Below are 27922 nucleotides of genomic sequence, written 5' to 3'. Positions count from 1 at the left end.
TGAAAAAATTACAGTACACACATGTTTTAGGTTAAGATTTAAATTCCTCTAAAAATAAAAAAATAAGGTCCCTCTTGTTTTCAGATTTTAGGTAAATTAACAGGAAAGCATATTAAAAGCGCTACATATGGATAGTGGGGATTTTTAAATCTTTAAGGGCGATAGTACGTCATATTTTTGGGGCTGTAGGAAATGTTATAACCACTGATCTATATATAAGTTATATATATAGATCAGTGGTTATAACTCATAATATTTGATTTATTTTGACACGCCTGTAAAGAGACCAGACAAAACGTAGAGGACCTGCACTTTTTGATATAGCCTATGCATATACGTTATTTATTGTTGTTTTTAAACGATATTTATACATTTAGAGGTTATATTAAGGTAGTGACTCGGTACATCTGTCGTCTGATCCATTCAAACGAATACATGTAAATGTAGTTTAAACGACTGTTCTATCGCTAATCTCGGTCGGTATCGACTTCCCACGATGCCTGTGTCTGCGCATGCGCAGTAGATCGCCGAAACTATCGCTGATCGAAGGAGAGAACGAGGCGCGATGAGGTAAGAATGTCGCAACGATACGATACAATTTTAATTTTTTTGCATTGCAAAAACACATGCTTACGAAACGCAGGTAATGTAATAATTGCGATAAATTGCTTTAGTAAAAGAATCGAAAGATCGACGTGGTTCCGTGCAGCCGAAAGCGTTCGGAAAGTCTGTTTCGAGACTGCATCGCTGCGAGCAGTGGGGAGTGTGGAAGGGGAGGGTCATCACGGGGGGCTATGTGAGCTAGGTCAGCACTGCGAAATGGACGTAGAAGGACTGTGCAAAATAAACTTAGCGTGTGTTGACAATCTACCACAAATTACAATGGACGTTGTTAAGGAAATACACCGCCTATGCGCGCGACATTTGGTGTCGATGTTGTTAAATGTTACATTTTATTCGCTGTGTTTTTGCAGGGACACGATCCACAGTTCAGCGATATCCGAAATGGAGGCTAGCGAAACTCGATTTATTGAGCTAGGTAGAGATGTTAGGAATTAGATGACGTTTCTAACTTTATGGCAAGGTTTAAATTGAAGTTGTTAAGTTTGTTTATTTGAACTAAAACGCTCGAGTCGGTTCAGTGTTCAGTGAGTTGTTCACGCGCTTTCTGCACGATCTGAATTAGGGCAACGAGCGCGATTACGTTATCGTGCAATAATGGTGTCACTTAATTAAAAATTAGCTATACTGTATGCATGTAGGGTGTAACGTCCAGCAAATTCCCCTTGTAATTAATATAAGCACAAAAGTGACATAATAATTCAACATTTGTGCACAATATGGGATATCTTCACTTTTCAATGTGTATGACATTTCATGGTTCTTGTCATTTGGGAGTAACTGAGACAGAAAAATGTATGTTGACAATTTTCTATAGGCTAATTAACTGATAATAATTTGAAAATGACAAAGATTTAGGAAATGTTGCTTTTTTCAAAATCTCATCTTCATTTTTCTTTGGGAATACATTTTTGGGGGTAAAATAATGTAACACACTAGATTGTTTAAAAGCACCATAGGCCATCTATCTATCTATATTTCTATGTCATCATCATTCATCATCATGCATTTATACAATTCATGACTATTTAATCCACCAATCATCTTGTATGTGAACAGCATAGCAACCAATATAGATGTCATTTCATTATGGCACATTTAAACCCACATTTCATTATGGGATTGCATTTGAGTTTCCATTAATAGGCTATTCATTTGTTTTATTTGTATACCACTCAAATGATACATGTTGCCAGGGGCACAACTATCCATTTTAGAGGATGAATGCTATTCTTACATTGGTGCCCCACTTTCACCTTCCGGGGGTGGGGATGTTGTTGGGAGGCTGCCCCTTTACCGTTTCCACGTTCTGCATGCTGCTGGCATCCCCCCTAAACATGGAACCTCAAGGCACGGCATACTTTGCATATATGTTTTTTGTGCCTCTGTATGTTGTTACTCCTTGGCAGAGATTTACAGTTTATTTTAGACATTGCATTGGATGGCCAGATATGAGCTGAATGGAGTTTATAAGTAGAGTTGACAAAGAATTAAAATATTTTGAATTTGTTCCAAGGTCTCATATTTAGACACCGAGCCGGTTTACATGCACACCAATACGCTGATTACTCCAAAAATCACCTTCTATAAAAAATCAGACAAAGCAAGAAATCTGTGCTTGTTACATTTTAAATTATCATGTTATTCTTTGTTTTTGACGTCAAACCGTGAAGACACATGCTACACTTTAAATAAAGGGGTGGTCACACTAGGCTTTGAGCTCGCATATACACTCACCTAAAGGATTATTAGGAACACCATACTAATACTGTGTTTGACCCACTTTCACCTTCAGAACTGCCTTAATTCTACGTGGCATTGATTCAACAAGGTGCTGAAAGCATTCTTTAGAAATGTTGGCCCATATTGATAGGATAGCATCTTGCAGTTGATGGAGATTTGTGGGATGCACATCCAGGGCACGAAGCTCCCGTTCCACCACATCCCAAAGATGCTCTATTGGGTTGAGATCTGGTGACTGTGGGGGCCATTTTAGTACAGTGAACTCATTGTCATGTTCAAGAAACCAATTTGAAATGATTCAAGCTTTGTGACATGGTGCATTATCCTGCTGGAAGTAGCCATCAGAGGATGGGTACATGGTGGCCATAAAGGGATGGACATGGTCAGAAACAATGCTCAGGTAGGTCGTGGCATTTAAACGATGCCCAATTGGCACTAAGGGGCCTAAAGTGTGCCAAGAATACATCCCCCACACCATTACACCACCACCACCAGCCTGCACAGTGGTAAAAAGGCATGATGGATCCATGTTCTCATTCTGTTTACGCCAAATTCTGACTCTACCATCTGAATGTCTCAACAGAAATCGAGACTCATCAGACCAGGCAACATTTTTCCAGTCTTCAACTGTCCAATTTTGGTGAGCTCTTGCAAATTGTAGCCTCTTTTTCCTATTTGTAGTGGAGATGAGTGGTACCCGGTGGGGTCTTCTGCTGTTGTAGCCCATCCGCCTCAAGGTTGTGCGTGTTGTGGCTTCACAAATGCTTTGCTGCATACCTCGGTTGTAACGAGTGGTTATTTCAGGCAAAATTGCTCGTCTATCAGCTTGAATCAGTCGGCCCATTCTCCTCTGACCTCTAGCATCAACAAGGCATTTTCGCCCACAGGACTGCCGCATACTGGATGTTTTTCCCTTTTCACACCATTCTTTTTAAACCCTAGAAATGGTTGTGCATGAAAATTCCAGTAACTGAGCAGATTGTGAAATACTCAGACCGGCCCGTCTGGCACCAACAACCATGCCACACTCAAAATTGCTTAAATCACCTTTCTTTCCCATTCTGACATTCAGTTTGGAGTTCAGGAGATTGTCTTGACCAGGACCACACCCCTAAATGCATTGAAGCAACTGCCATGTGATTGGTTGATTAGATAATTGCATTAATGAGAAATTGAACAGGTGTTCCTAATAATCCTTTAGGTGAGTGTATTTTTCCAGACAACGCAACCAGGAAATGATGTCAGGTGTGAGGGCTTCTGGTACTAGTTAATAGATCTTCACAAATAACTAATACTATTATATTATACATTTTAAAATATGCCATCTATTCACTTTCCAGCAACAATAAAAACACAGTTTTGAAATATGGGGACAGTATGTAATGTTTAGATTTTCTATTGGTGATGCATCCTCTCGTCACCCAGATGCACAGTTCAGATCTCACAAAGCTTGGACTTTGGTACACAGCGTTTTGCGTAATTTCTTCTGATGAACTTGTGTATCCGATCTCCCACATTTGGATGTGTTTGAATGGGAGTGAATGGAGCGCAATGGTAGTGTGACTGCCCCTTAGAGGCCTGGGTATATTTAGTTTTTCTGCGTTCCGGATCGTAGGTTGACCACGTTCCCTTTTAAATTATATTCTTTTGACCATAAGCAAATATGAACGCGTTCAACGCAAGTGCACTGTGTACAGTCAACGACACGCGCATGCGCAGATGTTGTGCGCAAATGTGGCGCACTGTGTTGATGACAAAATAAGCGTCATGCATACCGTGTGTGAAGCGGACAACCGAAGTATACTTTGGCCTTAAGCCAATTAGAATGCTAGTTAATGTATTAATACGCAAAATCAGGGTAATTGGCAGAAATCGAGCCATGTTGATTGGTTTATTCTTAAGCCGTGTTTAGCCTAATCGGTGTTAAGCATAATCAGTATAATAACTTGTATGTAAATATGCTCAATAACAAGTATATTGTGTTATTGTGTTTTATAATCTGCTGTCTGGACAGAAATTTGTTGTAATTGTGTTACAATGACAATAAAGAAATATGAAATCTAAATATAGAAAAGATTAAGAATCTAAATAACAATGTTTTACCCACTATATTTCTTACCGTTTGGTTGTATAAATATGTTGAAAATTGCTAATTTGGGATTTTAATGGATAGTTACTGATTCGATTTAGCGAGTTCCATAGACCCTGTTTACACCTAGTATTAAGATGCATTTCGGGTGATTCGAATCACAGGTGGTCGGCGCTAAATACACATCTAAACAGGGTCTAAAACCATTTGTAATCAGATCACAAAAATCGCATACAGAGGTAGTCAAAAATGCATGTGAACACATCTCATTTGAGGTGTAAACGCTAATCTGTCCTGTGTTTTTTTTTTTTTTACACTTTGTCTTTTCTGACTTTGTTGTGCTTTAATGTCATTCGTTAACACACTGACATGGTGATTTATGTAAGTCATCATGAAATCAGAGACCCCTCCAAATCTGAATACAAGTGGTAACATTTAAGTGACCAGGTTTATACGATGTGTCTTGTTGACCACATGTGATTGGATCACTCGAGACGCATCTTAAAGGAATAGTCCACCCGAAAATGAAAATTGTCTCATCATTTACTCACCCTTATGCCATCCCAGATGTATATGATGTTCTTTCATGTGCTTAACTCAAATTAAGATTTTTAGAAGTTCTCATCTCTTGTGGTCCAGACAATGCAAGTGAATGGGTGCCAAAATGTTTAATCTCCAAAAAGCACATAAAGACATTATAAAAGTAATCCATACGACATTGTTTTAATCTATATATTCAGAAGTTATATGATAGGCGTGGGTGAGAAACAGATCAATATTTATGTCCTTGTTTTACTATAATTTATCCTCCCTGCTCAGTCAATCTCCACTTTAACTTTCACATTCTTCTTCTCTTGTTTTTGATGATTCACATTCTTCATGCATATCACCCCCTACTGGGCAGGAAGAAGAATTTCTATTAAAAAATGTCTTAAATATTGATCTGTTTCTCGCCCACACTTATCACATTACTTCTGAAGACATGGATTAAAAAGTAAGAATTACTTTTATGCTGCCTTTATGTGCTTTTTTGGAGTGTCAACATTTTGGCACCAATTCACTTCCATTGTATACAGAGCTGAAATATTCTTCTAAAAATATTAATTTGTGTTCTTCAGAAGAAAGGAAGTCATACACCTCTGGGATGGGATGAAGGTGAGTAAATGATGAGAGACTTTTCATTTTGGGGTGAACTATTCCTTTAATACCAGGGGTCTTACTGACCTCTACAAGTAATCGACCCTCTCAACAAGCCAATCTAAACCTTTTAACTTGAAACAATCCTCCCTCAGATCAAAATAATAATAATAATTAAAAAAAAACACACAGTCAAGTTTAATTTACTAATGAGGTGTTGATAAAAAATGTTTTATCATGTTTTTATTATAATGGGAATCTGTAAAAAAGCATATTACCTTGGTTAACTTGGGTTTTTAACATTACAGTTTGTCTGATTAATTATTACAGTTACACCTAATTAGGGCTTTAGAAGGTGTTAATCTATTCTACAAATGTAAACACTTGCTTACATTATCTGCTAGCTGTTGTTTACTGCACTGTAGCGTAGTTCATTGCATAGTAATAGCGCTGCATTGCAGATATCGTATCTCAGCCTATTTGTATCGACCTCCCTGCTGTCGCTGCTGGGCTCGCTGCAATTCCATCACCATGACAACCACTCGTTTCTGCCACGTTCTATAAATATTCCCCTTCACGCTAGTCTATCGTGTTTCTGCTTGCCCGCGTCATTCCAACGGCACAATTTAATACAAGGCTTTTATTTACTCCTGATACGCTGCATTGGAAAAGACACCTGATTCAGTATTTTATTAAGATAGTAGATAGCAGATTGCCATGCAATATCTCATATTTCTCCCATGCATTTTGCTGGGCTTCTTGAATCTTCAATAAATATGTTAAGATATGTGTCTGTGTAATTTGTTTGAAGTCTTAGTCAGTATTTATGGTGTGTATAGAAATTCAATATGTCCATAGAAATGAAATAAGCAGCAAAAAATGACCCGATATTGGCAGGAAAACAAAAATAGGTCATGCCGTAATAATTAGCCTATTTTATGACTAAATATAATTTGGTGTTTAATTTGGCCAATATCTGGATTCTTTTTGCAGGTAAAATATAAAGATCCATAACCAATGAAGACATGGATGAGATGTTGGAACTTTGACCTTTCAAGCAACCCAGAAAAAATTGAGATGGAAATAATGTCCCCTGTTTTTATGGACTAAATAAAGTAGTTTCTTTTTATCAATTAAAAATGTGAGCCACCAGTTCAACAGCCTAACGGTTCCTGAGATGACTCAAAACCATTGGTCTTACAACTCCGAGAGTAATATAGAGGCACCAAGCCTATAACAACCGATCCAATATGACTGAAGAGCTGAGCAGGGCGTCAGCCGAACAGGATGAGACGGAGCCAGTGGAGATTGTGTCGGTGATCTTAAATGACGTGCTGCCAGTTGGAGCAGACTTTGTTTCAGCCGATGTGGCACACACGATGGAGAACGTTCTTTCTTACGATGTGGAACACACTTTGGAGAACGACTTGTCTGACAAGGTGACAGTTGAGTCACTTCCTGATTGGCTGAAGCCAATGGAGGAGGACGATGTTGATGAAGGAGTTGAGATGGACAAGACCAATGACGTGTATGTGTTCATACCTTATCTTTGCTTGCATTTAGTGGAATATTTTGTATTTTGCATGTATATTATTTGAAAAGATGTTTGAAAACTGTGGGGTCCACAAGTCTGGGACTATGTTTAAACCTAGAAATGAACAGAGTTGAAAATCTTTAAGCTAGAATAAGGATGTAAAATGAAGAGGAAATATTTAAGATGCATGACTTCTAAGTCAATAATTAAATGTAAGCTTCTCACCCAAATGCTTCAGTGTTTCCATTGAAGCCCATAAGATGCTCTGTGGAATAGTGTGGTTCATCAGGTTTTGCTCAAACAAGGAAGTCGTAAAAAATACCAAGACTAAATCTTTCACTCAACTTGTGAAATGCTTATAATTTGTACATAAAAGTGAAATAGAAGTATTTTAGTTGGTGCTCTCAGACGTTTGGACCACACTGTATACATGATAATTAAAATGGTTATCACGTGAGTTGAAGAAATGCACAAAATGTATTCAGTCTGGATGTCAGTGTAGAGGAACTGCTAAAAAAACACATCAGAGCTGTTGATCATACAGTATTCAGTTTAGAAAATCATTTTTGTCTCATGTGCTCGCAGTCCGAAAGTAAAACGACGCAGGGGTAGGCCTCCTCGTGCCAAAAATATCAGAAAAAGATTGCTAATGGAAGGCCTTGTGAAAACTAAGGTATGTTTAGCATTTTCCATCTCATGCAAGTCTTGTGTTTGCACTGATTGAACATCATCAGGATATATTTGAAAAAAGAGAAATTATTTGCATTTCTATTTTTTACATCTTTCAAAATTGCTTTGGATAAAAAGTGTCTGCTAAATGAATAAATGTAAATGTTAGAAATGCTCTTGAATTTATTTGTAATTATAATTCTCTCATCATTTTCTCATTCTCATGCCATCCCAGGTGGAAACCACTTTCTTTTTTCTGCAGAACACAAATTAAGATTTTTAGAGGAATATTTCAGCTCTGTAGGTCCATACAATGCAAGTGAATGGTGACCAAAGGTTTGACGCTCCAAAAAGCACATAAAGACAGCATTAAAGTAACCCATACGACTCCAGTGGATTAATTAATATCATCTGAAGTAATTAAATCGGTTTTGGGTGAGGACAGAACAAAATGTAATGCCTTTTTCACTATAAATCTTGACATCTGCAGGCTTGACAATCATGATTTCAAGCTCGATTACGCTTCCTATAGCACCATCTAGCGCTCTACACATACGTCAAGCACTAGGAAGAGCAATCGAGCTTGAAATCATGATATTGCCTAGAGACTGCAATGGCAAGATGTACAGTGAAAAAAAGGATTATATTTGGTTCTCACCCAAATCCAATCGGATCGCTTCAGAAGACATTAATTAAACCACTGGAGCTGCACAAATTACTTTTATGATGCCTTTATGTGATATTTGGACCTTCAGAATTCTGGCCACCATTCACTTGCATTGTATGGACCTACAGAGCTGAAATATTCAACTAAAAATCTTCATTTTTGTTCAGCAGAAGAAGGTCATACACATCTGGGATGACATGAGGGTGCGCAAATGACAAGATAATTTACATTATTGGTTGAACGTTTACTTTAAGAATGTTTAATTCGTGGTGCTTTCTAAGGCATGAATGATACCTCAAATCATGCAGCTTCTTGAGGAGAGTTTCGCTGTTACTTTTCTAAGCAATCAGAATATAGTTTTTGCCTGGAAGACAATAAAAGCATCATGCTAGCATTGTGACCGCAACTTTTGCCTGGGCAAGCACAACTCAAATATACAACTAAAAATATTTATTTAAGTCCATATTTCTTTTAAATGTTAAGATTAAATAATCAGCTAGATTGTGCTTTTAAAATACATAAATGCATGAATTGCATATAATAATGTTGTAATTTGTAGGGATGCACCGATACAACAATTTGTGTTTGTTGGTTCTGCTTTTTTGCTACTTTGTTTCAAATCACTGCACATCACATTCAAAAGAAATTTAAATAATGACTTTAATTCATTGTGTCTCCACATGTTTTCGATGTTTCAATCTAACTGGCCTTAGTTATCAACAAAACATGTAACAAAAACTCATTATGAATTTGCATTAAACTTTTTAACTCGCATTAAAGGAATATTCCGGGTTCAATACAAGCTAAGCTCAGTCGACAGCAAAACATCATTTATTTTTTAAAATATAAATAAAAATATGTATTTTATTGATGCACTTACAATGGAAGTGAATGCGGGCCAATCCATAAATGATAAAATACTCACTTTTTCAAAAGTATAGCCACAAGACATTAATAATATGCATGTTAACATGATTTTAGTGTGATACACAACCGTTTCGGTGTATTTATATGCAGTTTTGAAAGATTGTTGCTGTGAGGATGTAACTCTGTAAACCCTAAAAGTACCGTAAAAATGACATAAGCAGCTTTACAGCTCAAATATTATGCAAGTATTAACAGAAGAAATCTTGTAAGTGTTTTATAAAAGTATAAGCTTAAATTTATTGTGGTGATCAACATTATGCTCAATGCTATCGACTGAGCTTAACTTGTATTGAACGTGGAAAATTTGTATAACTGAATTCTGTAAAGCGTACATAACTTACATGTCATTGTCACCCAATTCACACACAAAATGAGTTGTAGGCTAATTGTCCACCGCCTTTTGATTGAAGGAAATAATTAGGCCTGAACATCGGCTGGTTTTAAACAATCAACTGATGTCCAATAGTGCAGATAATTGCTTTTATCAGCTGATATCCCGGCAATTGGCCGATACATCCTACGGTGCATCCCTAGTAACATGCATTTTCAATACAAACTCTGCTTTTTTTTCTCTGTGGTTGTTTGGCATGAATAGGGTGTTGCTACAATTAGAGACCGCACACATTCAAGCCAGTCAGCAAGAACTGCCACTCCTCGCCCATATCCGACCCGCACACCTGAAACTCACCAGAGCACCTCTCGGAGCCAGATGTCCACACCCCAGAGACCCCAACTCACGCCCATATCACCCCCAGAGGGCAGTGCCATCTCCCAGACAGCCAACACAGAATTTAGGAGCCCTCCGCGCCTCACAAGGGTGTCCCCGCTGAATGTAGGCACAACTGGGGCACTGAATCCCTGTCACTCTCCTGTGGTAAAAGTGGGCAATGTTTCCCAACAGAAAACGATCTCTTCTACCACACCTGGGAAAGACAGCACTGAGCCACCTCTTCGACTCTGGCTTTGCCCATCTATGGAACCCATTAGCCCTACAAAAACTCAGGAAACACTCTCAGATCGGACCGTACCAATTGTGTCGCCAAATATTCCAGAGGCTACACTCAATGGAAGAAAGCCAGTAAAGGAGGAAAGTTTTCCTCTGCTCAGGTGAATAACATATCAATCTGTCTCTTCTTCAAATGTCCTGAAAATCTGCCTTGAATATTTTCTCAGAAGGGCTGTTTCACACAGAACCTTTGCCAAGTAAGTTGTTTCTCTTTCTTCAGTGACTGCTTTAACTGTGGCTGCCCATTTCCTGCTAAGAAAGCTGGAGACATGTTGTGCCCAGGATGCACACGTATGTAAATTCCTTACATTTCAGCAAACAAGAGAGGACAAAGGTGTCGCTGTGCAATGTTTCTAATTAGTGTTATCTCCATTTTGCAAGTCTAGTCTAACTTTGACAGAACTTTCATTTTTGCAGCTGAGAAGAAGCAATCTCCTCCAAACATAGTATTTAGGAAGGTACGTATTAATAGACAGCATTTCCATAAGTGTATCCATGACATGTCAGCCTGCCTTTCCTTGCTTACGCTCACTGAATCTTGAGTACTGGGGTCAAACAGGCCACATATCGTATGTGGGTCAATGACTTGACACTAATTTGTTTTTGGTCTGGAAGTTATTTGTAAAAATGCAATTCACACAAAGCAGTTACTTGAATTCACCTCTACTATGATACACGTTTTTCAAGGCTTGTTTATACTTTCATCTGGCACCGCAGCACGTCCTGCGTGGGCAGCTCTCGACAACCCGAGGCATTTAAGAGTGCGGTTGCACTCTTCTCCAAACAACAGACGGCAGTGCAGAGAAAATATCAGCTAATTCGTCAAGAAACAGCAGTGAAGAAATGCTTTGCTGAACTTAAAATTTACCTAGGCAGGTATTGTAATAATAGTTCATGTTTGCTACTCATGCAAGAGGTGAACAAAACAAATACACTTAAGAATCACTAGTAGGCTTTTTACACTGTCTGTCTGTAGCTAAACTCAAGCATTTATGTTTACTTAAGATACTAGTTTAATATTAAAGAGCCTAGTCAAAACTTTACATTTAAACACACTATAATATATATATACATTGGCATTCAACTGATCACAATGTATAGTCAGGACATTAATAACGTGAAAAATTACTATTACAATTTGAAACAAATGTTCAGAACTTTTTAAACTACTTCAAAGAGTTTCCGTCAAAAAATCCTCCATGTGCAGCAATGACAGCTTTGCAGATCTTTGTTATTCCAGCTGCCAGTTTGTCTAGATACTCAGGTGACCTTTCACCCCACACTTCCTGTAGCACTTGTCATAGATGTGTCTGTCTTGTCGGGCACTTCTCACGCACCTTACAGTCTAGCTGATCCCACTAAAGCTCAATGGGGTTAAGATCCATAACACTCTTTTCCAATTATCTGTTGTCCAATGTCTGTGTTTCTTTGCCCACTTTAACCTTTTATTTTTGTTTTTCTGTTTCAAAAGTGGATTTTTCTTTGCAATTCTTCCCATAAGTCCTGCACCCCTGAGTCTTCCCTTTGCTGTTGTACATGAAACTGGTGTTGAGCGTGTAGAATTCAATGAAGCTGTCAGCAGAGGACATGTGAGGCGTCTATTTCTCAAACTAGAGACTCTGATGTACTTATCCTCTTGTTTAATTGTACATCTGGTCTTCCACATCTCTTTCTGTCCTTGTTAGAGCCAGTTGTCCTTTGTCTTTGAAGACTGTAGTGTACACGTTTGTATGAAATCTTCAGTTTTAGGCAATTTCAAGCATTGTATAGAAACTTCATTCCGCAAAACAATGATAGACTGATGAGTTTCTAGAGAAGCGGTTTCTTTTTTGCCATTTGTGACCTAATATTGACCTTAAGACATGCCAGTTTATTGCATACTGTGACAACTCAAAAACAAAAACAAAGATAATTTTAAGATTCATTTAATGAACCAAATATTTTTTTAGCTGTGTTTGATATAATTGCAAGTGATTTTCTAGTTCCAAATTAGCAATTTAGCATGATTACTGAAGAATAAGGTGTTGGAGTGATGCTGCTGTCTAGATTTGATCAAAAATGGCTTTTTTCAAATAGTGATGGTGCAGTTTTTTTACATCAGTAATGTCCTGACTATACATTGTGATCAGTTGAATGACACTTTGGTGAATTAATGTACCAATTTACTTCCGAAAAAACAAAATCTGTACATTATTCCAAACTTTTGGCAGCCAGTGTGTATGTATGTATGTATGTATGTATGCATGTATGTATGTATGTATATGTATGTATGTATGTATGTATATATATATATATATATATATATATATATATATATATATATATATATATATATATATATATATATATATATATATATATATATATATATTTATTTCTATTATAGAGTATAAAAGATTTGTTCAGTTCTATATGAATGAAACCATACTTTTGTGTATTGTTTAGACCTTTTTATTCTTTGTACAAAAGGTAGTAGATAAATAGGCTTACTTGTCTTTCTGAACAAGAACAATTAAGGAGCTGCAACATTGTTGTTTTTACATTATTTGCAGTGGTTTAACTCTGTCTCAAGTTCAGGAATATCTGCCCTGCTCCTCAAAGTCAGGTAGTGAAAACAACATGCAAAACATAAAACAAAGAGGACCCTCATGACTGTCAAGATATTTTAAATACACACATTATTTGAGCACATTTTGTTGAGGTCAAATGGAGTAACTAAAAAAACTTCTTGATATTTTTGACTCAAATTTGTGATATTTGTAAAAACAAAATGTTTGAAAACCTTTTTTAAATTAATGATCAGGTTGTATTCACTTGTGTATATTTAAGGTGAATGGAAAGCACGTAATTGTCTTTTACTTGCTGGTTAAACCACTTTTAAAGTCATTAAATCAATTTGTATTTATATGTTTGTCATGCATTCATGAAACCAACATGACACAAAGATTACATTTCTACGAACTTGAAGCATGTGTTTTATAAAAGTATTCTCATTTTTATAATTTCAAACAACCATTAGAGATGTGTGTCAATGACCCACTTACCAAAAAGTTTTTTTTGGGTGAATCTGTTCAACATGTAGAGGTAGTTTTCAGTGCAACAGTCTCCTTGTTTTCTCAGCAAAACATGCTTTTTCCATGCTATTTAAAATCAACAATAATGCAAAATATTTATCATAAATATTGACAAATCTAACAATTTCTTATGTTAATATAATGAATCGATATGTAATGTTATGCTATGATTATTGTGTATTTATTTATTAGGGGTGGTGACTCACTCACTTGCCCCCACTCATAGTGATATCAAATGTCATTTAATAATTTTAGTAATTTAAATTAATTTGTATATTTGTTTGAAGGACATTCTAGTTTTCTCTTGATTCACTTCAAACTGGATGTGTTGATTTTTTTTCATAGACAGTCAGTCATTTAATCGCACATGTTTATGGATAGTAGCTAATACTGTAAAAAAAAGATGGACGACGCCCCTTCACTATTTTCCATTGGTGAGAACTGAAGCCGCCAGTGTCCCGATATGGCGCTGACATCTTGGGACTTGAGTCTGCGCAGTTGCGATTTCGGGACCAGACCTGCGCAGTAGTGAGCAGGAAGTAAAGCCGCAAAATCAAGGCCCCGCCCTCACTCTCGCTGAATCAATCGCAAGCACACGCCCCTGCACTTTTGACTTTTGACTCATGATGGTGTGAAATAATTAATTATAGAAATTTAGATATTAAATTTAAAGCTCCAATCTCCTCAGTCCTCCGAAGATCCCGAAAAAAAGTCAGTTGGTGCTTCAGTGACTACTTCGCTCAGAGAACCTGTCAATCACAGCTGTCAATCATGATGTCACAGCACTGTTTTTATAGCGTCAAATAACTAAAAACAAACTTATTTTGAAAACAAACACTTGAAATTACATCAACGTGATAGTTTCTGACATTTACTGTAGTTTATATCTGGAAAAAAGATATGTGAAGTGTAATTTAATTGTTTAGTTGGTCTCACGTCCCGTTGAATAACATGGGGAGGCGGGGTTTATGACCTATACTAGGACCAGTCACCAGGGGGCGATCGAGACGTTTTGGCTTCACTTTTGAGGGCTTGTGCGGCACACTTGATAGTAGCACATTAAAAGTAAAAATGTTTGACTATAATGGTATGTCAAATTTGGGGCTTGTTTGGTCCCATATCCCAAGAATCAGTGGTGCACCAATGTGTTGTTTTGATCTGTGTGATTATGTACTGCACTGGAATGGCTACAGTGTTGCTGTGTCTGTTTGTGTTGGTTATGTGTGGACCTTTGGCGATATTTTTGGGTCTTAATGTCTGAAATAACACACAGCATTGTGTCTAAATGCTAACACATCTTGTGCAGCTTGAATGCAAAATGTTTGCTCACTACACCTAGCTGTACAAAGTCCAGATTATCTTTAGTGTCTCTAGTAACATTCCTGTCTTGATTCTTTTCTGTTCTTGAATATTTCTTTTTTAGTTATCTTCTTTTCTCTTCCTTTTGATTACTTTAAATGTCTTTCGATTTTGCCTTATGAGTTTTGTATTAAGCTTTTATGTTGTTTGTTTTTAAGGTGGGGCAAGATCAGTGGGCGGTTGGGAAAACAAAACTTCCAAAAAAACAAATACCGGTAATAATCATATGATATCGTGTAGAGTAGACGCAGAATTATGTACTATAGAATACGCAAAAGCATTGCCAAAGACCATCAAATAATCCAACTGAAATTTACACTTAGAGCCACATCAAAATGTTACTCTTCCTGCAGAAAAAACATCCCAGATACATCCCAAAGAAAGTTTTAAAAAAGGTAAGTGTTTGTGCTTCTTATAGCCTGTTTTTTTTCCCCATTTGATTTTAGACATAAAACAACATACTTATAGTTTCTAAATTCAGTTTTTCAACTTAAATGTAGTTTTTCATGCACACGTGTACCTGCACTGTACTTTACCAATATAAGATTGTAAAAGCAATACTGCTATTACTGCTAATATTAGTATTGAGTGTTGATTTAAGTGCTATTAATTGATATATTTTGTTACAAAATCTGTATTGCTGATATTAAAGGTGAAGTGTGCTGTTCTGATAATAAAATAATGTTTTGGACACCTGTTTGCAATCATTATTTCGATATCACTTCCATTTGGTGCCACTTGTGGTGCAGACATTACACACTTAACCTCTTAACTCCGATGTGATCTGTTCAGAGTGCTGTGAATGTGATACTGATACAGGCTGTTCTTTCTGTGTGTTTAGGGTTTTGTCCCTGATGGTGATGACGATGATGACGACGACGATGATGAATTTGGGGTGAGTGAGTTATCTAATAGATCATTAAGAGCACTAGTGAAATTATGCTTACTGGGAGCAACAAACACTAGTGACTAGTCTTTTGACAGACTCGGCTAATGATTGTACATGTTATTAATTGAACTTCTGTTTTGAACTTTTCTAAAGGTATATTCTGGGTTAAAGCAATTACTTGGAATATTCCTTTAAACGGACAGTTCACCAAAAAAATGTGCCTTTTGTCATAATTCACTCTCCCTCTTGCTGTTTCAAAACCTTAAGGCTTAGTTTTGTTCATGGTATACAAAAGGAGACCTGTTTGAAAACTGTTATTTTTATGTTTGCAATTTTGTTTGGTGATGCGAGTGGTGGAGATATTACACGCACCACCTTTTTGAACTATTACTTCAAACCTCTACTCAATCTGACATTATATTTAAAGGAATAGTTCACCAAAAAAATGACAATTCTCTCATCATTTACTCACCCTCATGCCATCCCAGATGTGTGTGACTTACTTTCTTCTGCTGTACACAAATAAAGATTTTAATAGGAATATTTCAGCTTTGTTGGTACTCCCAATGCAAGGATGGTGACCTGAACCTTGAAGCTCCATAAAGCACATAAAGGCAGCATAAAAACAATCAATAAATCTCCAGTGGTTAAATCCATATATTTGGAAGAAATAAAATAGAAGTGGGTGAGAAGAAGATCAACATTAAAGTCCTTTTTTACTATAACTATCCACTTTAACATTCTTTCACATACTGAAAGTGAAAGTGGAGATTTATAGTAAAATACTTAAATATTGATCTGTTTCTCACCCACACATATAATAGCAATTCTGAACACATGGATTTAACCACTGGAGATATATGGATTATTTTTATGCTGCCTTTATGTGCTTTTTGGAGCTTCAAAGTTCTGGTCACCATTCACTTGCATTTTGAGGACGTACAGAGCTGAGATATTCTTTTTTGTTCTGCAGAAGACATCTGGGATGGCATGAGGGTGAGTAAATGATGAGATAATTTTCATTTTTGCGTGAACTATCCCTTTTAAGTCCTCAATTAATGGAAAAGACTATTAAATGTGTCGGTTATATATGGTCATCTCTCTCTGTCTACTGTTACTTTTAGGGTGGAAATAAAAAACGGAATCGCAGAATGTGCCAACAATGTGTTGCGTGTCTCCGGGACATCGACTGTGGCGAGTGTGACTTTTGCAGGGACAAGCCCAAGTTTGGTGGCAGTAACAAGAAACGACAGAAATGTCGCATGCGCCAGTGCCAGTTTCAGTCAAAGCTACAGTATCGAAGCTCACGTGTATGTATAATCTAGTGACATCTCTTAAGAATGAGGTTATCACATGATTTTCCTGCCAATATCAGATTCAAGATGTATTTTGCAGCATATTTCCTGTTTGAAAGTAAAATTCTTTCCTAATTTCCCGCCATGTAGGTTGAGCGGAGTCCATCATTTTCACGAAGAAGAAAGTACAACAAGCCTGGGAGACCATCAAAAAAGCGTAAAAACGCACGTCATCCCTGGGATAAAGATTATGATGAAGATGATGTCATCACTGATAAGGAAGATAAAGTGGATTTGAGACGTTTTAAGAGGAATGGCTCCAGGTCTAGAGGAAGGAGAAAATGGAATTACAGTTTAAAAGAAGAGGAAGAGGATACGTTTGTTGAAGCCGTAATTGGTGACGATGATGATGATGATGTTGATGATGATGATGATGATGATGATGAACCAGACAACCTGGAGGTTATTAATTTCTAAATTAAATCAGTGGAGGGAAATTGTACACGACCAGTTGAAATGGAGATTAAGTATAGTCAGATAGATGGAGACAGACAGCTGGACAGACCGACAGATAGATAGAAAGACAGACAGATGGATGGATGGATGGATGGATGGATGGATGGATAGATAGATAGACAGACAGACAGCTGGACAGGTAGATAAACAGACTGAGATGGATAGATGAACCGATCGATAGACAGACAACTGGACAGATAGATACAAAGGCATACAGAAATAGATAGACAGACAGACAGAAATAAATAAATGGATGGATGGATAGATAGACAGAGATAGATAGATAAACAGACAGACAGCTGGACAGAAAGATAGACAGGCAGACTAACAGAGACAGATAGATAGACAGCTGGATAGATGGATACATAGACAGCTGGACAGACAGACAGAGATGGATAGACATACAGCTGGATAGATAGGTAGACAGACAGCTGGACAGAAAGATAGACAGACTGCTTGACAGATAGATAAACAGAGAGAAAGATAGATGGATAGACAGACAGACAGCTGGACAGAAGGATAAACAGACAGACAATCAGAGATAGATGGATAGATAGACAGATAGATAGATAGACAGACAGACAGAGTTGGATAGACAGACAGCTGGATAGATAGGCAGACAGACAGCTGGACAGAAAGATAGACAGACTGCTTGACAGATAGATAAACAGAGAGAAAGATTGATGGATAGACAGACAGACAGCTGGACAGAAGGATAAACAGACAGACAATCAGAGATAGATGGATAGATAGATAGATAGATAGACAGACAGACAGACAGAGTTGGATAGACAGACAGCCAGACAGCTGGACAGAAAGATAGACAGACTGCTTGACAGATAGATAAACAGAGAGAAAGATAGATGGATAGACAGACAGACAGACAGCTGGACAGAAGGATAAACAGACAGAAAATCAGAGATATATGGATAGGCAGATAGATAAACAGACAGACAGATAGATAGACAGATAGTAAGATAGACAGAAGGATAAACAGACAGACAATCAGAGATGGATGGATAGGCAGATAGATAAACAGATAGATAGATAGATAGATAGACTTCAAATTCAACACCATCAGATGCAAAAAATAATGGCAAATATTTATTACTATTGATAAATCTAGCATTAATCTTTGATAATAAAAAAAACAGTTTTTCATAATACTATATTAAGTATTTAGTTAAGATGAATGGATTGATGGTTAGATGATTTATTATATATATATATATATATATATATATATATATATATATATATATATATATATATTTATTTATTTATTTGTTTGTTTTTTACAGAGTATTAAATATAGATATTTGATAGATACATTAGTTGTTAAATATGTAGTTATTACAGTTAAAAGCAACACTATTGTGAATTATTATTTCATTATTTTTTAATGTGACCTTATTTCATAGGCTTCCATTACTCTGGGCAACGAGAGGTCGCTGGTGATATCTAATGATATTTATTTAAACACCTGTGGACTCAATGCTCAGGTAAGTCTTTCTAAAACAATGTGATCATTAGAGTGACTTCTGTGGCTTCCTCCCAGTGAACTTCTTATCTGTTTTTTTTATTGTCCCCAGTCTGATGCTTTCCCATTGGTTCATAATGAGCCTGTGAAAAATGATATCCAACCACCTCAATCTCAGGTGAGTAGAGACTGGATTAGTGACTGCCCTGCAACCGCAAGGATGTTTCCCATTCATTTTAAACTAAACCAGTCAGCTCTGACATAAATTACAACATAGGACTGGAAGCAAAAAGACAAAACAAGACTGAGTCCTTATGAGAAAATGAACTTCCTCATCCCATAAAGCATAAAGTATTTAATCCATCTGGATTTCTTTAGTATTTCTGCAGTGCTACTGTATTTTATGCACCAACGATACAAAATCTCATATTAATTAATATGGTATTGGTAGATTGTACATTCACGTTACCGTAGCCTCTTCAAACCTGCAAACATTCACCACATAGCTGCTTGATGTGACTTCTTTGATTGGTGGATCTTGATTACCCACTGGATTGTGGGTAGTGTAGTACTTCAACAGAATTTTGGCCATTAAACATGATTGATATCACACTGAATTGATGACTTCTACAGAAGCATCATTTAACAACCTCAGAGCTTATGGTTGGTGCATTAAAATGAGTTTTCTATGGAAATGATAAATGGGAATTTACATCTGGATTGTAGATTTTTTTTTTTCTTTTTTTTTTTTGGTAGATCGAAACGTGGTGTGTGTTAATCAACTTACAAAATGTGGCACACACCTCTGGGACGTTGTACTGTATTATTTTGAGCTGATCAACAGTTTTGCATAGTGTGTGATTTTGTTTTCATATTTATTTTGTGTTTTTAAAAGGACCTATACTACACCATGCCTGGTCTGCCAGGGACGTTGGGTGAAGATGTCATTCAGAATGGCTTTCTGCAGATTGAGATGGTTAGAGTGGGGTCTCCACTGTCACAATACATAGAAGAACCACAGAACACAGCGCAGCACGTGACAGAACCTCCACAAGAGGAGTCCACACCGGTGGTGAGTCACAGCGGATCTCTGTTTTCATTATATACAGTGGGGTCCAAAAACGTTTGAGACCACAATAAGAAATCTGGGATTTAACATATGAAACCTTTTAAACCTGTAAATATTTTTTTTAGGATATTGAAAAGAAAAAGGAAAAGTTATGAAGTAAAATGAAGAATATTTCGCTAATTTAAGCAAATTTATGTAAACTTGACAGTCACCATGTTTACACTTTTGTACAAAAGGTCCGATGTCCTTGCTTTCATTAAAGCGCACAAGATGCTCTTTCGAACACTCTCAAATCATGCTGGTTACATGGGTAGTCAGGTGTTGATGCCAGCTTGAGTGCAATGAGGACATATCAAATACAATTTCATTTGATGTAAAAGTTTTAATTAAACTTTCTCTCAGATTGATTTTAGCAAACCCTTAAGTACTAAATGAAGTTGTGTAACTTGTCCCACACTGATTGTGAACCATGAATGACCTTAATGAGTTAAGATTTGGTTTGTTTAGAAGAGGTGAACTATTCCTTTTATAAGCTATTTCCGCATGATGGGTGATAAAACGGGTGAAAAAACAAAACAAAGACTTGCATTGAATTAGGGATTCAAGGCATGTTTAGGGATACCAGAGTATCATTAAAACTTTGTGGTGGGCTCTTTTGACCACATGGAACACCCTAGCAACCACCACTAACAGTTCCTACAGGAAATAAAAACTCTTGTTATTCTTGGTTTTTAAAGTGTTTGGGGTTCCTGTAGCTCAACTGGTAGATCATGGGTTCGATTCCCAGGGAACACACAAACTGATCAAATGTATACCTTGAATGCACTGTTGCTTTGGATAAAAATGTCTGCCAAATTTGTAAGTGTTTAAGTCTTAGCACTGGTGCTACTGAGCTAAAACATTCTTTAGCTAAATTTCTTATTTTGTGATGAATTCCTTGGCACAAATTAAAAAATGTACTGATTCTTGAGATAAGGGACAAAACATGTTTAAATCTTATTTTTTTGTTGTTGTTTTTTTAAATACTAATTTCATTTGAAATTGATGTAATTGTAGACAAAGGTCTCAGGTAATTAACCATATAAGGGAACAGGTTTTTATAAAAATGCTTCTTTTCTGAAAATGTAAGTTTATTATCTTCATGACTAACATCTTACTGTAGATTGTTAACTCCGTCTAAGCATGCTATTTTAATTTGATCCATTCAGCAAGAGTGTAAAGTCTTTCATTATATAATAATGGTGTTCAGTAAAGATTTACGTGATAAAATACAATCTATAAATTTCTTTGTTTTCATACTATTCTGAAAAGTCTGACAATGTTCACAAAAATTTGTGTTTCCATCTTAACCATGTGTTGTACTCTGGAGCCATTTGTTCCACTCAGTTGAAGCTGCCTCTATAACCTAAACTAAAATGTCAAAATTGATCCCAAAATTCTATCAGAACCCTTAAGAAAATCGAAACGTGCTGCAAATTTGCCGCTCATTGTTTACATATGCAAATTAGCTTTTAGTTCGCTACAAATGTTTGCCAGAAGTTTACAGCTCTTCTCCGGTAGTAGAACCTCTGGCAAACCTTTGGCGACAATGGACAAGTTGCCGCAAATCTCAAAATGATCAGTGGCGGATTTGCGGCAAGTTTGCAGCAAATTTGCCATGAATTCTCATTTTTCGTAAGGGAAATTATCACAATGGGGATGATATTGACATGATGAGTTGACATCAGAGTGACCGCAGAGACTTAAAGGGATAGTTCACCCAAAAATGAAAATCCTCTCATGATTTACTCACCCTTATGCCATCCAGGATGTGTATGACTTTCTTTCATCTGCTGAACACAAATTATGATTTTTAGAAGGATATTTCAGCTCCGTCGGTCCTCACAATGCAAGTGAATGGGTGCCTTCTTTTGAACTTTTTGCTCCAAAATCCATATAATGGCTGCATAAAAGTACTCAGCGACTCTGGTGGTTTAATCCATGTCTTCAGAAGTGATATGATAGGTGTTGATGAGATCAATTTTATTTAATTTTTTCTGTAAATTCTCCTCCCTGCCCAGTCAATCTCCACTTCAGTTTCAATTTCGAATTCTTCTTCTTCTGTTTTTGTTGATTCAAATTGTAAAGCTTATCGCCCCCTACTGGGCAGAGAGGAGAATTTATGATAAAAATGAATTAAAAATGTATCTGTTTCTCACCCACACTTATTATATCTGAATACATGGATTTAACCACTGGAGTCATATTCATGCTGTGGATTTTGGAGCTTCAAAATTTTGGCACCCATTCACTTCCATTGTAAGGACCTACAGATCAGAAATATTCTTCTAAAAATTTTAATTTGTGTTCTGCAGAAGAGAAAAATTCAGACACATCTGGGCTTATTTTGGCTCCGATACCAAAAACCAATACCATCTGATGTACGAATGTCATAACGTAAACATTCAGCCCACAAATTAAAATCACGTCATGTCCTAGTGAGATGATGTAAATGTAAAAGCTGTGATTTAATTCGATAATAGTTTGCATGTAATTCAAATGTGGGCACTTGTGAATATGTGGAGACAGTGTTGTGCTGATGCCCGCTGCTCATAGCTTTTTAAAGCTCCTCCTTGTACAGGGAAAACACCATCATGAGCATCACATGCTCTGTTTGTAACAGATGACGGTAAACATATAGCATATTCACATTGTAGCACAAGGCACAAACAGAGTACTTTCTTATTTAATGAAATAGCAGCCTTTTGTGGTTTAATAATCACTTTGAGTGGGAAGCTGCCATCATCAGCCAGAGCTCTTTGGTCAAATGGGCAGATTATTACTAGGAAGGGGCCCGGGCCAATTTTCCTTCTTTCAATATCCATTTACTATTAATCCCAATAGTCGATGGTGTTTCTCTGAATTTCATAAACATGCTGAATTCAGTGTTTCGGAAGTGTCACTATTTCGCCTGGCCTCTGGAAATCAAGCAACTAGATGCTTTAAGAGCAAACAAAATAATATATTGCGTTTTTATTGATTGCATCACTTTCTGTCAGTCTCTTTATCCATGCAGGCTATATGCGCAGCTGCGCTACCAGTGCACAGCATAGAAGGAACATTACCGTGACCCTGACATCACATCCTCGGAAACCCACTAAAGTTCAAGCACACAAGATTTGGCATCAGACTCTTTTCTTTGTTGCAACGCTACTTGTAGGCGGAATTGACACTTATCACACATTAGCAGAGTCCAAGGTTTCCACAGCGACCAAAAACCCTGATTAATAAATGTGTTTCCTGCTTTGTAGATAACTCAGATCTTCAGTCTGGCTGAGAGCAACTCTGACCAAAACCAAGGCCTGCTGCAGCTGCTCACCACCCTTCGCCAGACCGTGCTGCCCGCCCACTGGGTGGGCGTCATGGCCAGAGGCCCCGTTCTCCAGCTTCTGCAGTGCTCCAAGCTCTCCACCATGGCAGATACGGTGGTTCAGATCGATAAGAACTTCTTCTACCAGATCAGTGTTCAAAACCAGCCACTGCTGCTAATGCACCCCATCTACACGCGCCACCCCACCTGCCTTACCATGGTCGACTATGTGGTGTCGCTGTTGCTGGACTTGGAAGGGCTGAGCGTGTGTCAGGGCTACCAGAACTTAGAGCCGAGGTGTCACTGGGAGCCCAGGATGAGTGTGCGATCAGCTCTGTGTGATTTGCTCATTCCTAAAGATGAGGATCAGTGTGAAAAATGTGAGCAGCCCACATAAGACCACACTAATGACCACTGAGTGGGATACATGGGTAGATATATGAACTGAATGGCCAGTAGTTTGTGGACACCTCATTGTAATGATCAGGTTTGGCTATTCTAGTAATTCAAGTGGAAACAAATCTTGATGATGCACCATAAAGTGACATTTTAGAGAATTCGGTGCTTCCTACTTTGTTGCATCAGTTTGACGACAGCTAAAAAGCAGTAATGCTTTTGTAGCTTTAAGATTTGTCCTCATAGAAATCAATTGAATAGCCAAACTGGTTCATTAGAAGGGGATGATCACATATTTGGGCATGCAGTTTGTCAGAGAGGTGAGGTTATTTGTAATATCGCAAAGCTTGATTTCGAGTTCAGAAATGAATTCTGAGAGTTTACTGTACATTTTGAAACATCTTTTAGGTAGTCCAGGTTTTAAGCTTATTTTCAATTCTTTAACCTGTTATGGTGAAGTCAGCTGTCTGGAGCAGCACATGCAAACAAGATGCAAAATGGTGCTTTTGCGTTTTATTTTATTTTCGGAAAAGTGGCAATTGGAGATCACCGATTTGGCGAAAAGGACATGAGCAGCTCCTTCTGCCAACAACATCCGAAAATGGTGTTTCTTTTTTATTTTTTTCCATTGTGGAAGTCAATGACAGCAGCAACAACAAAAAAAGTCTCTTGAGAAATGACTCCGTAACTAAGCTGAAATACATTCTTTCCAAATAAGGGGAAAGAAGATTGAGTTTATGTTATAATTTAACTACCTCTTGATGATTTAATGGACCAACTTTAACTTTAACACCTCCGAGGTTTTCTTATTCATCGCTTCAGTGTAGATTTGGTTTAACACAACTGTTTAGTTGGCGAACATGTTTATGTAGTGCGTTCAAAATGCTGTTCTGTACTGTATATTAATGGTTACACTGGCTTTCTCATAGTAAATTTGGGATTGATCACTGATTCAGCACTAACGTTGCAAGACAAGCATTTTAAACCAAAACCTTTCAACCTCTAGTGATTTTGTCTGGAATTTGGTCTGCTTTTTAGCGATAACTCTGACTGTTTTAAAATTTATGTTGACCCAAAAGCACACCATCTTTCATTATGTATGTGTTCGTCTGTCTCTAGTAGGGTGCATAGGATATATGAACATGAAAACCTCTCAATCGTGGAACGTATTTAAGGAACAGAAGAGGCCTCTTTTGGCCAGATATTAATTACACACCTGCTTTCATGTGACTGAATTGTGTTACGCATGATAAAGTACTATTTGCAAACTTCAGCATGTTTTTGCTGTTGTCTGTATACTAGATCCCAGCCTATAGTAGACATCCATCTGAAGGAGACCTAGTAAAAGTCATTTTTATTACGATGATTTCCTTTATACCGGTTTGCTTGTATTTTAATTCTTTAAAATGGAGTTCAGCAGTAAGTTACGGTTATTTTCTAAATGATTTTATTTAAGGCAACATTTGAGTTTTTTTTAATTCTCGAATGGATTTAATTGCAGTGGTTTTGAGGCAGAATAAAAAATGTCAGCCTACCCTGAAAGATGTATAAAAATGAACTGTAAAATACATATTTGTCTGAAAATATTTATAACAATCAGATGTAAGCTAGAGGTGTCTCAAAGCATCTCTGTATTGTAAATCTTGGTCTTTTGGTCTGTTTAACCACCAAGTTCTGTTTTAGAACATTCTGTAAAGTAATATTTTTATGAAGGGTGGTTAGCGTTTATTAAAGTTTTTCTTATATACAAAAACGCTTTGGTCTTTTTTTCATCTAAAGTGATGGAGAATTACTCTGGGTCCTTGTTGTAAATGTTTATGTCTAGCCAGAAATTAGTTTTAAAGAAATGTTCTTGGTTCAATACAAGTTAAGGTTCAGCGACAGCACTTGTGGCATAATATTGATTACTACAAAAAAATCTGAATCCTCTTTATTGACATTCTTCCACATAAAAGGAATTTTTCTTGGTGACAGAAGCTTCCAGTGCACAAACAATACAACAACGACAAAAAGTATAATAAAAATAAAAAGCAAATAGAATTATAAGTATATACAGTACTGTGCAAAAGTGTCAGGCACATAAGATGTCACAAAAAGATTTGTCTTAAGATGGTTATTTACTGTATATCAGCTTTAGTGTGTCAAGAGGAAATATAAATGTTCGACTCCCAAACATTACTTTTGCAAATATAGAAGAACAGCACAACCCCAACAGAGCCCCCCACTGAACATCGAGTCTGAGATTACATGAAGAGATGGAAGAAATTGAGATTTGGAACATCCTGTCTGTGTCCATGTGTTCCTAGGAGAACTGGTGCCGTTTTAAAGGCTAAGGTGGCCACACCAAATATTGATTTAGCTTGTTTTGTTTAATGCAACTTGTATGATGTTAGTTGATGTATGAAACTATTTATGGCATTATTTTTGAAGACATCCTCACTGTGCAACATTTTTCACATGTGCCTAAAACTTAAGACAAATGTATACATATAGTATGTACAAATACAAATGTTTTATATACAGTGCAAGGGAATGTAATGCAGAAGGGGTCGGGTATGTTAAATAATATAATTGACTCGGCTGTGTATTGTACATAATTATTGCCCAATGAGGCAGTTTTAACTGTTCATGAGATGGATAGCCTGATGGTTCTGGTGCTCGGTGCACTCTAGCATCGGCCAGAAGGCAACCGTTCAAAAAGGTATTGTACTGGGTGAGTAGGGTCCAGAGTGATTTTACCAGCCCTTTTTCCTCACACTGGAAGTGTACAGTTCTTTAAGGGAGGGCAAGGGGCAACCAATAATCTGCTCAGCAGTGCAAACTGTCCTCCGTAGTCTTCTAATGTCAGATTTCATAGCTGAACCAAACCAGACAGTTATTGAAGTGCAGAGACTGACAGACGCAATGACTGTTGTGTAGAACTGTATCAGCAGCGCCTTTTGGCAGGTTGAACTTCCTCAACTGTTTAAGGAAGTACAATCTCTGCTGGGCCTTTTGCACAGTGGAGTCAATGTGGGTCTCCACTTTAGGTCCTGTGAGATGGTAGTGCTCAGGAACCTGTATGACTCCACTGCTGCCACAGTGCTATTCAGAATGGTGAGCGGGGTCAATGTTGGGGTGTTCCTCCTAAAGTCCACTATCATCTCCACTGTTTTAAGCGTGTTCAGCTCCAGGTTGTTTTGACTGCACCAGTGAGCCAGCAGTTCAACCTCCTGTCTGTATGCAGACTCATCATCATCTTGGATGAGGTCGATGACAGTAGTGTCATCTGCAAACTTCAGGAGCTTGACAGAGGGATCCTTGGTGGTGCAGTCATTTGTGTGCAGGGAGAAGAGTAGTGGGGAGCGCACACATCTCTGGGGGGCACCAGTGCTGATCGTACATATGCTGGAAGTGAATTTCCCCAGTCTCACTAACTGCTGCCTATCTGTCAGAAAGCTGGTGATCCACTGACAGATAGATGTGAGAACAGAGAGCTGGGTTCATTTATTCCATAGGAGAGCAGGGATGATGGTGTTGAAAGCCGAACTGCAGGATCCTTGCATATGTCCTTGGATATGTCCCTGGTCTGTGCAGATTTAGCAGGATATGATGCAATCCCATGTTGACTGCATCATCCACAGAAATGTTTGCTCGATAAGCAAATTGAAGGGGATCTAGAAAGGGTCCAGTGATGTCCTTCAGGTGGGCCAACACCAGTCTCTCAAAGGACTCCATGACCACAGACGTCAGGGTAACAGGTCTGTAGTCATTAAAGTCCTTTGATCTTGGGTTTCTTTGGGACAGGGATACCAAATATCTTTGTTTATTTTTTATTTGTGTATAAATTCTGTTAAAGTAAGGCACTGCCAATAGAGGTAAAAGGGGCCAGTCCACAAACAATAAAATACACACTGTTTCAAAAGTGTAGCCACAAGACAAAAACATTACCTAACCCTTGACATGATTTTAGTGTGTTAAAATCGCATACTAACCTTACCTCTGTAAAGTTATATCCAATATTTCAAATGGTATGGTAAATGCCATAACACTAGTACATCCCTGATTTTTATAAACAGGGATGTACCAGGGTTTTTAATAAACAAAGGGACAAATTGAAATG

At 37.4% G+C, this 27922-nt stretch overlaps 1 protein-coding gene across 2 annotated transcripts; it reads left to right on the top strand.

Moving 5' to 3' along the window:
- Positions 1 to 525: 525 nt before the first annotated feature.
- Positions 526 to 25554, top strand: mbd1a (methyl-CpG binding domain protein 1a). Of its 2 annotated transcripts, XM_052108969.1 has the most exons (15): positions 526 to 570; positions 6584 to 7118; positions 7710 to 7797; positions 9983 to 10494; positions 10614 to 10684; positions 10811 to 10851; positions 14985 to 15041; positions 15180 to 15221; positions 15668 to 15721; positions 16840 to 17025; positions 17161 to 17472; positions 18948 to 19028; positions 19119 to 19184; positions 19902 to 20078; positions 23366 to 25554. In XM_052108969.1, exons 2-15 carry the CDS (start codon positions 6841 to 6843, stop codon positions 23819 to 23821), a joined length of 2421 nt encoding a protein of 806 aa, XP_051964929.1. In that variant the 5' UTR covers positions 526 to 570; positions 6584 to 6840; the 3' UTR covers positions 23822 to 25554. The 2 variants fall into 2 exon arrangements, with proteins under 2 accessions (XP_051964929.1, XP_051964930.1); XM_052108970.1 differs by lacking the exon at positions 14985 to 15041.
- Positions 25555 to 27922: the final 2368 nt, after the last annotated feature.

This window comes from Xyrauchen texanus, chromosome 37 (genome assembly GCF_025860055.1).
Source record: "Xyrauchen texanus isolate HMW12.3.18 chromosome 37, RBS_HiC_50CHRs, whole genome shotgun sequence".
Classification (NCBI taxonomy): Eukaryota; Metazoa; Chordata; class Actinopteri; order Cypriniformes; family Catostomidae; genus Xyrauchen; species Xyrauchen texanus.
Note: the sequence above shows the minus strand (reverse complement) of the source record. Positions and strands in the feature narration are given on the sequence as shown.

Excerpts from the sequence above, each read along its gene's own strand:
- mbd1a (XM_052108969.1), top strand. The coding sequence starts at position 6,841 with ATGACTGAAGAGCTGAGCAGGGCGTCAGCCGAACAGGATGAGACGGAG. Across the intron at positions 17,026-17,160 it reads TACAGTATCGAAGCTCACGT|GTTGAGCGGAGTCCATCATT; the intron begins GTATGTATAATC and ends CCCGCCATGTAG. Across the intron at positions 20,079-23,365 it reads AAGAGGAGTCCACACCGGTG|ATAACTCAGATCTTCAGTCT; the intron begins GTGAGTCACAGC and ends CCTGCTTTGTAG.